Raw genomic sequence first — 13,719 nt, forward strand, 5'->3', positions numbered from 1 at the left:
GGATCACAAGAGCGAGATCAACGGCCCCAGGCCTGCCAGAAACGCCAGGTCTTCACCACTTTTAAGAAGGCCAATAGGGTGGGGACGGTCCGGACCTCAGGAGGTAACTGGTTCCAGAGAACTGGGGCAGCCACAATGACAATTGTTAATCCCATGGTCATGTAATCAAAATTTGAATGCTTGGCTACTGGTTCATATTTATGACAATTGCAGCGTCCTGGGGTCCTATGTTCATCTTTTGTGGTCTTCTGGCTACCAAAGTCAATGGGAAAACCAGATTCACTTGACAATCATATTACTAACTGAACAATTGAAGTGATTCATTTAACAACTCTGGCAACAAAGATCGTAAAATAGGGCAAACCTCACTTAACAACTGTCTTTATTAGCAACAGAACTTTTGGGCTCAGTTGTGGCTGTAAATCAAGGACTACCTTTCATTAGATATCTTTCTGTGCATCAATTATTTCCATATGTAAATTGATATATTTTAAGGATGATACTCTTGGCAGGATATCATGGGAAACTTCAATCAACAACCATACCTTCCCCAATAACTGCATTCTAGATGATCCCAACCTTAGAATTCACTGACTGCTAAGCGAATGTACTTGTGATGTCATTTTAAGAAATAAGAAAACAAGAAACAAGAAAATGAACAACACACTTGTTGCATGTTCTTGGGAAAGTTGTTGGCCTGGTAGGCAAGAGAGAGAGTTGAAAACGGAGAGAGTTCCCAACATCTCCTGATTCTGCAAACAATTCTTCTACACCACACTGTACTATCATTGCTGCAAATGTGTTAATTTTTTTTTCAAGAACTATAACCATATGAGCAAGCTGCCCTGCTGCTTCTGCCACCAAAACAGTCACACCTCTGCTCACATTTCTTCAATGACTTTTTGCTGTAGGAAACCTTCAAAAAGGGAGCTTGCACAAATATTGCTGACCATGCACTGTAAGGTTTCCAGTCATGGGGTAACCTACCAGGGGTGGGTTCTACTTATCTTTACTATCGGTTCACAACAGGAGCACGTGCCCATGCGAGCATTTCTGCACATGTGCAGAAGCTTCTCCGCATGCGCAGATCATCAATTATGACGTCTGGGTGGGTGGGCGGAGCCTCCCGCCGCTTTTACTACCGGTTCTAAAGAACCGGACAGAACCGGGAGCAACCCACCACTGTAACCTACTCACATCTGTCTCATAAGAACTTTACTCGGTGGATTGCAAGCCACTGATATAGGTAATGGTGTGCACAATATCAGACCAAGACAGATGCACTGTACTTTTCCCCCTTCTCTGTCATGTGTGTTACATACAGAAAGAGTTTGTAAAGAGGTCTTCTGGTATTTGTTAGTTTCATATAGTTAGATTCTGATATACACAAAAGAAAAGATGGAAAGAAGTACCTAGAACCTACAAAGGTCAAAGTTAATGTTCAAAGTATAATGTTTTATGCCATCAACTAGCAAAGTTAATACCCATACATAAGAGACAGAATCAGTATTTTAACCCTTCAACCCCTGCCTTAAAATGGAAAGCTCCTTATCTGGGAGGAGTTCAAGACATGCAGGAAGACCTAAGACCTACTATAGCCCTTAAAATCCCAAGTCCCCAAATTTGAATCCCAGATACTCTGGAGAAATCTAATACCACAAATGGTCTACAGCCCAAAGATTACCCATCTTGGCCTATTTAAGAACTCCTGTAAGGACTCCAGTGACATAAAATAAGAACACAATTGTAATTGTTATTCAGATCTTAACATCACTAGGCAATTGGTCCTTAGTAAGTCTTAGAATTCCAGCCCAGGATGACACAACTTAATTGCAAAGAAAGGTAAATCAATTGCCTTTAAGAGGGAAAATAATTATTATTTAAATTGCTTTTAAAAAGCAATTCTCACCTTGTGGGTTGTGTCCTTTTAAAAGCTGCTTTGATGACAGGTGTTGCACTAAAAATTCTTCCAAGATAGAGAGATTTAATGCTTTTTGCAGTAGCAAATGGTACACAAGGCAAAATATCCTGGGGGAGGGGAAAAAAGTTTTTTTCAAAACACTCTGCTCAGATTGAGGTCAACAATTACAAAGATGTTTGTGTTTGTGTGTGTATGTAAGAATTATATTTAGAGCATTCAGTGATTTTGTAGTGTCCTGAAAAACAGATATAGTAAATCAGGGCATCCAGCTCCATCTGGCTATGACTGATGTGTCCAAAACATCCTGTGAACGCCTCCACAGGAGCCATCTTTTCCCTACTTAGATGTCATGTGATCACACCACTTAGTGATGGCAATTCTGGCAGTCCTGGTTGCCAAGTGAAATCATTATGGGTTATTAAGCAAGAATGTGACATGATCACCATTTGCAACCACCTGCTTGCTTCCCCATTAATTCTTTGTGGCACATTTGGGGGGAAAAGTCACAAATGGCAACCATGTAACTATGAGTCACTGCAATGACAGAAGTAAGTACTACTCATTCAGCCTGTTGCAAGTTTGAATAGTTGCTGAACTAGTGTTTGTAAACCAAGGACTACCTGTATATTATTATTTTGTTATTCATATAACACATCTTTCTGATGTAGAAGACCATAAAATAAGCCCATTGTCAGGGTTGACACCCATTTAATGGATCTCTGGTGAAAAAGGTTGAATAGTGTCAGGCAGAAAAGACCCAAAGAGCTATTGTTAATAGGAAAACACTAGTACAATGGGCAAAAAACAAATCTCATGACGGAGAGCAACTTTGTGTAGGTAATCCTGGACTTACAACCACAATTGAAATTGGAATCTCAACCATTGAGCAGAGATTCAAATGAGACACCTTGTCACCGTTTCACTCAATGACTGCAATCCTAGTTCTCCCAGTTGCCATTAACTGATTGTGTGGGTCATTAAATTGCCTTTTTCTGCAGCTGTAGGCACGCCGAGTTTATATGAACCACCGATTAACCACCTTGCACCATCCTGCAAGTGGGCCCCATTCTCTTCATCATTGGAAGACTCCTTCTCCAAACTGCACAATTTGAAAAAAGGGCCTCCTGAACAAATGTGAGAGCAATCACATTCACTAGCCTTCCCAGAAAACTTTCTAGCCTTCAGAATGCTGGCGTTCACTAGCTTTCTAGTGTTAGGAAGCTAGTGAATCTTCAGGATCTGAGATCTGTTCTTGAAGCCCACTGAAGGATTTCCCCTCTCTATATAATCATGGGATACTTGGCAATCAACCATAAATATGAGCTGGTTGCCAATGTAATCATGTGACAGGGGGGATGGGGGGGGTAAAGCAACCTTTTACAACAACTAGAATTGCTTTACAGGCAATAAAACATCTTTTTTAAATCTGTCGTATCTTTGTACAGCAATTAAACAACCAGTTGTAAATCAAAGGCAACCCATAAGTTTTTATCTGAAATTTCATTTGGCAAGAAAACAAGCAACACATGCTGTATGAATGGAACTGGGAACCAAAGTTTTAAGTATGCATCTTCCCTATTCATGATAGGCAATGCTCCATTTTGTATTATAATTTGTATTATTATATAAACATAATGTTATAATATATTCTTCTCCAGACTCAAGTGAAGGAAATGAGTTAAACTTTTCACTTTGTACACTGCTATCTCATAAGCATGAGGCTCCATTTGTGTGTTTCTGCCTACAGAACAGAAGTATTAAAATATTACCTCACAAGTATTCATATCACTGGAAAGTTTAACTCCGCCTTTTCCGTTGCAGTGACAAGTATAACTTCCTTGCGAATTAACACACGTTTGCTCACAGAAGTTCTGCTCACATTCATCCACATCTATAAAACACCAATAAAAAGAAAAGCAGAAAATTAAGTTCTTGTGTTTGCTTTAAATATATTTTAAAACAGTTGTAGCAACCATAAAGAAAAATACAACATGTTATTCTTTCTAGAAAACTTAGTTCGGCATTGCGTTCCATTTCTGGGCAGCTTCTCCCCCTACCCCATCTCACCCCTAAAGTTACCAAAAATAATCAATACCTTTGATTTTTTTTTTTAATTTTCATGAAGATAATGCCATTTCTGTGTTTTTCTTATACCACAATAGGAAGACATGGTGACATTTTGCTGTCCTGCTCAATGTATGATATTGAAGCAGTAAAGTTGTAATGTAAGATACCATCAGTTTAACCATGAATTGGCATGTCTCATTTGTTGCAGCCAGGCAAGTGTGGTCAGTTATAATGGTGAATTCCTGACCCCACAAATAGGTATGCAGAGCATTGATTGCCCATTTTAGTGCATAGGCTTCTTTTTCAATGGTGTTATATTTTTTGATTTTGAGGGGAGGGGCTTCTTGGAGAGGTAGACCATAGAGTGGTCCATTCCTTCAAAAGTTTGGGTGGCATGGCGCGTAAGCCTATGTTAGTTATGTCTATTTCTAGAACAAAGAGGGTTGGGGAAAATTCTGTCCTGGTTTCTGGTTTCTCACACAATGTGTCTTTTATTTTTCCAAATACTTCCCGGTGTTCTTTAGAAACTTTATCTTTGAGCGTTGGTTTCTTGTTAGGTCTGTGAGGGGTTGAGTTACAGTAGAAAAATGAGGTATGAACCTTTAATAACATGCTGCCAGATCAAACTTTTCTTTGTTTTAGGGGCTTCTGCTTGTTTCAGGGTTTCAAACTTTCTATATTCTGGTTTTACTTCTTCCTTTTCAACCATGAAACCGTTATATCAGGTTTCCTGATATCCCAGATGGCACTTCTCTGGAATAGGCCAGGCTAGGCCAGGTTTTCCTAAATTATCAATTACTAACCTTAAATGTTGTAGATGTTCTTCCCAGGTCTTGATATACAGTAGTGTGCAACAGTGTTCGGCAGTTGTGCAAAAATGTTGTAAATTAAGAATGCTTTCAGAAAGAGAAGTTTGAATAGTTTGTTTTTATCAATTAACAAAATGGAAAGTAAATGAAAGAAGAGAAATCCAAATCAAATCAATATTTGATGTGACCATCCTAAACTATTAGCACTTCTATTTCTGAAAGCATTCTTAATTTACAGCATTTTTGCACAACTGCCCAAAAGTTTTGCACAGTACTATATATATGAAGATATCACCTAGATAAGCAGCATATCCTTTCCCTTGACCTCATAAAATCTTGTTTGCTAGACACTGGAAAGTAATGGGTGCCCTATGTAGATTAAGTGACATTCTCTTAATTGAAAGAGAATTTGTGGAGTAGCAAATGCTATTTTCTCGTTTGAATAGTGTTCCAGTGGAATTTGCCAATATCCTTTAGTTAAGTCCGAAGGTGAAAAATACCTGGCTCTACCTAGGCCATCTGAGAAGTCATCAACTCTGGGCATTAGATACCCATCAAATTTTGCCACTCAGTTTATTTGCTGGAAGTCTATGCAACACTGGTTTTCCCCCATTTGATGTTGGCATTAATATGATTGGAGAACACCAGTCACTTACAGATGAGCATCTTATCTATTCAATTTTAACAGACCTTTCAACTGTTCAGGAATCCTATAGGGCAGGGGTGAAATCCAAAATTTTTCCGTACCGGTTCTGTGGGAGTGGCTTGGTGGGCGTGGCAGGGGAAGGATATTGCAAAATCTCCATTCCCTCCCCTCCTGGGCGAAGGATATTGCAAAATCTCCATTCCCACCCACTCTGGGGCCAGCCAGAGGTGGTATTTGCTGGTTCTCTGAACACCTCAAAATTTCCGCTACCGGTTCTCCAGAACCTGTTAGAACCTCTTGGATTTCACCCCTGCTATAGGGATGCTGTCTAATCAATCAAGTTTCTCCCATTTTTATTCTGTGCTCTATTAAAACAGTTTAACTCTTCAGTTAAAATTGCTGAACTACAATATCAGAAAAGCTAAAGTGGTAGCAGATTAAGTAAAATAATCATTAACCAGAGCAGTCCATTTTCTACCTAAGAATGCTTTTGTTTGAGAAAGTTGGGCTCTCTCAATGCTGACATCCAAAAGCAAATAAAGAAAATAGTGATTTGCAGAAAATTTTAGTATAAACCTGCATTGAATTTTCTAATCATCAAATGATTTTTTAAAATAAATTGGATGATAATACATTTAAAAAAGAATATTTTTTAAAAAATTTGATTTATATGCTGCCCTTCTCCGGAGACTCAGGGCGGCTTACAATGCGTTAAGCAATATTTGTAGTTCAGGATTGAATTGAGGGATCTGAGCTTGGTTGTTTTCTTGTAGACAATACATTACCCAAACTAGGTAACATCATCAATGCTAGACAATACATTTATTGTACCTTTTAAAAATTATTCTTCTAAAAATATTATCATAATGCTTGATACAGTCTTCATTCAAAGCATCAAGTCTGATTCAATACATCTGCTTATTTTTCAATACCCACTTGCCATCTAGAGGTATATAGGAAATTTAAAGCAAAGTGGGAAGGCAACAGCATACATCAAGGGTAAGAATTCTCATGATGATATTTAATTCTACCTACTAACCTTTGCAGGTCTTTGTGGCCTCATCGTAAGTGTAACCAATATCACAAACACATGTGTAAGAGCTTATTACGTTTTTACATTGAGCTTCTCCACAGATCCCTGCTGTTGCAGCACATTCATCAATATCTGGAAAAGAGCAAAAAGTAAACATAATCAACAATAATAATCAGAGTATCAACAATGTTTCACAGACCTACCTCATTCTCTTTCTTTTGTTATAACTGCATGATGGAATTAGGAAATCACTTCAGCCTCCCCATAAAAAAAAAAGACTGCTATTTTGCAAAACATACAGCACTTCTGGGTAAATGCTGTAAAATTATTAAAAATGGAGAAAACTCTGGAGATGGGAACAGAGAGGAGGAGAATCACAGGAAAAAGTGTGATAGCAATGTTAGAAGAGGGTCAGGGTTTTGAGACAAAAAGGATCACAGGATAGGAAATTACGAAGCTGTTTGGCTGGGAAAAGCTTCTCTCAGTCAACAATGAGGGTTTTGTCCATAGTTCCCTTAATGCAGGGGTGTAAAACTCAAGGCCCGGGGGCCAGATCTGGCCTGTGGGGTGCTTAGATCTGGCCCGCGGGGCTGCCCTGGAAACAGCGAAGGACCAGCCCGTAGTGCCTCTGCCAGTGAAAATGGGGCCGGGGGGGGCACACGTGGCCATTCCCTGAGCTCTGTTTTCACTGGCAGAAGGTTGCAGGAGGCAGTCACGGCTGAAAACAGAGCTCAGGAATCCCTTTTTCGCTGGCAGGGCGCTCAGGCCACCACAGGCGCCCCCAACACGAGTGATCTTAAGATGGCCACGCCCACCCTGGCCATGCCCACCCCAGTCCCCAAGGCCAACACAACCCTGATGCGACCCTCAATGAAATCGAGTTTGACACCCCTGCCTTAATGGAACATGCTGTATAGATCATGTTTACATGCACATTTGAATTTGTTTCTGCATTATGAAAATGAGGCATCTAATGTAATGAATGGAGGATACACAGTCAAATCTTGCAGTGTAGATAGTAGCATGTGGCACCACCCATTTTTCAACAACTAGTCTGTACATAGCAAATTTCATGCAGAATAGTATATAGCTGCATCCATACATACCCACCATGCCATTCTCTTTTAGGTTAAGCAATGTTATGCACAGCATAGAAAAGGAGTAAACCAAAAGAAATTAAAGGCATCAGAGAAGAAAAAGAGAAGAAATATAACCGACACTAGTTTATACCAACATCATTTCATATTCTCTTTGCTTCTGACAGATTCTTCCTCTGCTTCATATTCTGCCGTTTGTTTTCTTAAATTAGGTTCTGAGGATGTCATCAACTTTATCTTACCATGACTTTCTCTGCCTTCACCTTCCTTTTGAACCGTTCGTTCACTCTGCTCTCATCTATTGGTTGAGGAATTCTGATTTTCATTCATTCTCACTCTATGAGAAACTACATCCTCATACAGGTAGTCCATGACTTACAACTAATCCTTTAGTGACTGTTCAAAGTTGCAATGGCATTGAAAAAAGTGACTTATGACCAGTTTTCACATTTATGACCCCTGCAGCATTCCCATGGTCATGTGATTAAAATTCAGGTGCTTGAATGTTTTATGACAGTTGCACTCTCCTAGGGTCATGTGACCACTATTTATAACCTTCCCAGCCAGTTTACAACAAGAAAGCTGGGGGAAGTCAGATTTGCTTAGCGACTGCAGGATTTACTTAACAACTGTGGCAAAAAAGTTGTAAGGTGTGGCAAAACTCAGTTAACAACTGCCTTGCTTAGCAATGAAAATTTTGGGCTCAATAGTGGCCATAAGTCAAATACTACCTATACCTTATACTTCTTTTTATACTCATCATTCAGTTTTGCATTCAGAAACATATTCCTTTCACAATTTTTCATTCTTCACTCTATTTTTCTTGTTTTAGCATACACTGAGCCATGGTGGCGCAGTGGCTAGAATGCTGCATTGCAGGCTAATTCTTCCCACTGCCAGGACTTTTATCCTGATCAGCTCAAGGTTGACTCAACTTCCATCCTTCCGACATTGGTAAAACGAGGACCCAGACTTCAGAATTAATAAAAGGTAATTTAAGGAATGGGGATGCAACCATAGCATCTGTCTGCAAATTTTATGCATGATTCCAGTAAAGGACTTGGCTACTTTCATGAGCTACAGACAGATACTAGAATGTTCATGCCCCACATGTTGTGAGGAACATTTTCTAAACTATTTCCAAAGTGCTGCACAACCTTAATGCCTAACTCTTTCTCTACTCTGTTTGCCCATTTTAATCTCCTTTGTCAGCTGCTTTTCCACAAATGAGTTATAAAATATGTTTACAGCTCCCTCCCCATCTAGGCATTTTCCAGATGTATTGGAATTGCAATTATGCTTGCTGACATTATGAGAAATTGCTATTTCTTTGTTTTATTTTTAAAATGTTGGCATGCTGCTTCTCATTGTAAAACAAAATTAAAATAGATGTAGATCAGGGTTATCAAACTCAAGTCGTCATGGCGGCGTCATGTGACATATCGGGACTTTTTTCCCCTTCGCTAAACTGGGTGGGGGCGGGGCCAGCACGTGACGCATCCGGCCTGTGAGTTTGACATCCCTGATGTAGATAATCAGTATCTTCCAGGAATGTCTACAGTTGCGTCATTACTTATTCAATAACCCAGTGTTTGGCAACTTTAAGATGTATGGACTTCAACATTACTGAGAGCTAATTTGGTCTAGTCATTAAGGAACCAGGCTAGAAAGCAGGAGACCAGGAGTTCTAGTCCTGACTTAGACATGAAAACCAGCTAGGTGACTTAGTCAACCCACCTCAAAAGGTTGTTGTTGTGGGCAAATAGGAGGAGAAATGTGTGTTTGCCACCTTGAATTATTTGTAAAAATAATAAAGGTGGGATAAAAATAAATAAAATTACTGGCTAAGGAATTCTGGGAGTTGAAGTCCACACATCTTAAAGCCGCCAAGTTGAGAAACATCGCAATAAATTGTCTCACAGGGGGATATTTATCAGTAGGTGACACTAATGAAGATTACATGGAACCAAAGGTAGACACCATCCATAATGCAAGGTTGCAATCCTTCCTGGAACTATCCAGCCAACTCTGCTTAACTTGCTGATAAAATAGCCCTTATGAGGTATGATCAAAAGAAAATGTGAAACCCCCCAAAAATTGTCATGTAGTGTCTTGCAAATACTTCAAGTTCCAAAAGCTGGAATGATGCCCCAAAACAAAATGGTGCCTCAAGCAGATATCTCAGCCTTTGTAGAATGTGGTTTCTCAGCAACAGCTTCAGTTAGGAAGTGTTTGCCGCTACTGTACAGCTCTTTTCTTCCTTTAACCTTCTCTCTCTCCCCTCCACAATCTCTGTCCAGGCAACATTATTGTAATTTTATTCTTTACTGACTTCCAGTGTGCAGAACATTAACATTCTGTTCAACAGGCTGAAGCACTATAATTTAAATTACGAAAAACATATCCATTGTTATTGGCCACTTGTCATCAGAACATTTCTGAGACGAGTAAACTCTCTAGAGATTATTTTTCTCTCAGGTGACTGCACATTTCTTGTATATCCTAGGTCATTCTCTAATACAATGCAATATAAGAAAACTAAGAAAAACTATATTCTACTTTGCCAAATATTGCTTTTTAGCTCCAGAAGGAGCCAGTTGGCTGGAGCATTTTGGCATAATATGCCAATCCTTTGTGAATCACTCTTTTGCTATGGGGTTGGATCATTCTGTGGTATGACTGCAGACATGCTTAGGCATGCATTCCTGGCTGTTCCTATTGAAATCTTAAACCGCAGTTGTGAGAAAGTCAGAAGCAATAGCAACTGTTCAGTTTAGCCTTCAGAATTATTTATGCTAATAAAGATAGCAAGTAGCTCAGGGTTAATGTGGTTTATAAATTTTATCTGGGTTAGAATAATTGATTGCTGGCTCATAAATTCACTTAGAACATATCCACAATAAACATTTTAATCCTTGACATGCCATTTTTTTCTTTCATCAAGATATCTACCCTTTTATATAAATTGGAACAATAGATTCTCAGCAGCGGTATGTAGCTTTCACTCGCTCTTATAGAATTGGTGCAGTAACCTTCTCATAAAGTGTTGTTGATAGAACATGTCAAAAGATCCAGCAATCATAACTTGCCACAGTGTTTGAACTGGCAAACTAGGGGTTGGCATGAACACCAAAAAGGAGAAAGAGGAAGCAGGAAAAAAGAACTGCAGCTGATGAGATTAGATTAGATTCAAAACAGGCTAGTTCATATAATGCCAAAGGTGGATTTCATATTATTCTTGTCTATTTCATAGCTTACCTTTGCATGATTTATTGTCACTCATAAGAGCATAGCCAATGTAACATGAGCAGTGATAGCTGCCTGGCTTGTTATAACAGATCTGTTTACATCCGCCATTGTGATCTGCACATTCATTAATATCTAGAAATGGAAAAAGATTGTTTCAGTTTCCAAACAAACTCCAACAGAAGAATGTGAAACAAGACATTGATCTCTTTATATGTATCATTTCATTAAATTCCACATGTTGTATATTCAAGATTTTATCATTTCTGGTTTGATTTTCAGTTTACAATGTACAAATTTATTTATTTACGCAGTTATTCACAAGCGTCTTCCTATACTGGGTTAAGTTTTTAGGCTGACCAGAGCAATAATCTACGCAGAATCTCTTTCAATCAAGTCTTTGGTTATTCTATATTAATGGGCCCATTGATCTATTTGCTAATTACAGTCTCTCTTGTCATCAGCAGTAAGATTTCCTAGAATTACTCTCTTAATCTCCAGCTGGAGATTCCAAAAATTGAAACTTTTATGTAAAAAAAATCCACATTCTGTAAATAAACTATATTTTTCTTCATCCAAAAGTCAGAATTATAGGAGTAAAGGTAGTCCTCAATTTACAAGTTTGTTTAGTGACATTCAAAGTTATAATGGCATTGAAAAAAGTGACTTATGACTGTTTTTCCCACTTATGATTGTTGCAGCATCCCCAAATCATGTGATCAAAATTCAGATGCTTGGCAACTGACTCACATTTATGATGGTTGCAATGTCCCGAGTTCATGTGATCGCCATTTGAAACCTTCTGACATGCAAAGTCAATGGGGAAGCCAGATTCACTTAACAACTGTGTTGCTAACTTAACAACTGCAGTGATTCACTTAACAACTATGGTAACAAAGGTCGTAAAATGGGGCAAAACTCACTTAACAACTGTCTCCCTTAGCAACATAAATTTTAGATTCAATTGTGGTTGTAAATTGAGAACTATCCATACCAGCCGCTCAGATCTAGGCTTACCTTTATCACATGTCTCGCCTTCCCAACCTCTCTTACAGTGGCAAAGGTATCCACCTTTCAGATCTTCACATTTTATAGTACCATCTCTGTGACACGGGTTAGGAGAACATTGGTCTGGTAAATCTAGGCCAGAAAACAAACCTCGTAAAATGTTTATCCTTGACTCATATTGTTCAGAACAATGAGATTGGTATTACTCTTCAAACTAACCCTGAGAAGGCATTATATTCTTTTTTATAAGGAGGAATAACATTGGTGGAATTGCATCATTGTATAATGTTATTTTCTAGGCCATATGCCCAGTTACAGAAAAGGTATAACTCACTAAAGCAAAGGAAGTTTTGTTCTGGAGATCATTGTGGTTTTTTTTTTTCTTTTTAAAGAATGGAAAGTATTTCTCAATTTACCTTCCTCATTCTAACTTTGAAATCAGCTTTCTGAGAAACTGTTCTCCGATTGCTTTTTTTCCCACTCCAAAAAAAAAAAGTCCTGAGACTACAATTGTTAATTTTAGGCAAGAGAAAAACATCAACACACTTGCAGTTGCTACCTTCCCAGAACACCCTGAAACTATGATACATATTGTTTGTATAGGGGTTCAGCATGAACTCTATACATACGTACATGCCAATTAAATGTTATACTCAATAAACAAAAGAGAATGAGACTTAACACAGGACACTCAGTGACTCTTTTTGCAAAAAGTGTGTATATTTCACAGAGGTGCAGATTAGCCCACTAAATATGAATACACATATACGTATATATACATACGCATACACACACACACACATATATATAAATCCAGTGATTCCCAAGTTCCTACATAGATACCTAAAAGGACCCTTTTCTCACTCATGACTGCATGTACAGCATGCATAAATATATGGTAACACAGATCTGAACAAATCATTTACAAACATATGCTAAAACAGGTTAATGCACAAAATATATAGTGCACCATGATCTTTCTTAAACGAACTAGCTAATTCTTACATATCCTATATACCAAACAATAAAACTGTAAGGAATTTTATATATATTTTTAAGCTTTTAAAATGATCAACTGTTTATATTCCACCCTCCCTATGCTGATCTATGACCATAATAAAGATTGGGCTGATAGGCATGGCAGACAGAAAAAGAAAGACAAAAGCTGAGGTAAAATTGCTTAGGAAATTCTTTATCAATAATGATGCCCGAAAATGTCTTCTTCAGAGCGGAAGAAGCTTCTTGGATAAGAAAGTAAAACGTCTTCAAGGAAAAAACGAAATCCAGTTGCCTTTTGGAAAAAAGCACTTTTAGTATGCCTGAAAATGCAGTCATTTTCTCTGTCCTAAAAGCCACAATAAATATTTTTATTCAATTGTTCACATAAATTATTCTAATAATGACAAGAATGTCACATCTCTAACCATGTATTTGGTCATGCTATTTGGGAACCAATGGACTCCTGACTGCATGTGGCAAGGTACACAAGTAACATGTACTAAGAAGAAAACGTTCTATATGCAACTATTCATTCTAATGTTTTCTGTGTTTTTCTAAAGGGAAGGAAAGCCATAATCTAGAACACAAGAGCAATATTGCTGACAACCTCCCAAGTAGACCAGACAGGAAACACAACAAAATGAGCTAATTCTACTTTATTGTCGATGTATATTAACAGAGTCTTGCAAGTCTGAAAGTACACACCTCTCACTGCTTGATATGTTAGGGTGAATCCTTTCTATGTTTCTTTCTCTGACCATTATTCAGATGCATGATCTCCCCGCCCAATCTTGATTGTTCTTTAGGTAGCATCTGTTCCCCTTGTTTCCCAGTGTTGTTCTCACATACCATTATGTCTGCACACATAGAGCTATCCCAACATTTTATTTTTT

At 38.3% G+C, this 13,719-nt stretch overlaps 1 protein-coding gene across 1 annotated transcript in view; it reads right to left on the minus strand.

Moving 5' to 3' along the window:
• Positions 1-13,719, minus strand: part of GAS6 (growth arrest specific 6) — a 43,447-nt gene that overhangs the window by 13,706 nt on the left and 16,022 nt on the right. Inside the window, exons 5-9 of the mRNA XM_070942816.1 lie at positions 11,837-11,959; positions 10,832-10,954; positions 6,483-6,608; positions 3,691-3,812; positions 1,910-2,028 (exon numbers count right to left, since the gene is read on the minus strand). Coding sequence (XP_070798917.1) covers positions 1,910-2,028; positions 3,691-3,812; positions 6,483-6,608; positions 10,832-10,954; positions 11,837-11,959 — 613 coding nt within the window. The remainder of the gene's footprint in view (positions 1-1,909; positions 2,029-3,690; positions 3,813-6,482; positions 6,609-10,831; positions 10,955-11,836; positions 11,960-13,719) is intronic.

This window comes from Pituophis catenifer, unplaced genomic scaffold (genome assembly GCF_029215685.1).
Source record: "Pituophis catenifer annectens isolate HBS135680 unplaced genomic scaffold, rPitCat1.0.hap2 SCAF_4, whole genome shotgun sequence".
NCBI classification, from domain to species: Eukaryota; Metazoa; Chordata; class Lepidosauria; order Squamata; family Colubridae; genus Pituophis; species Pituophis catenifer.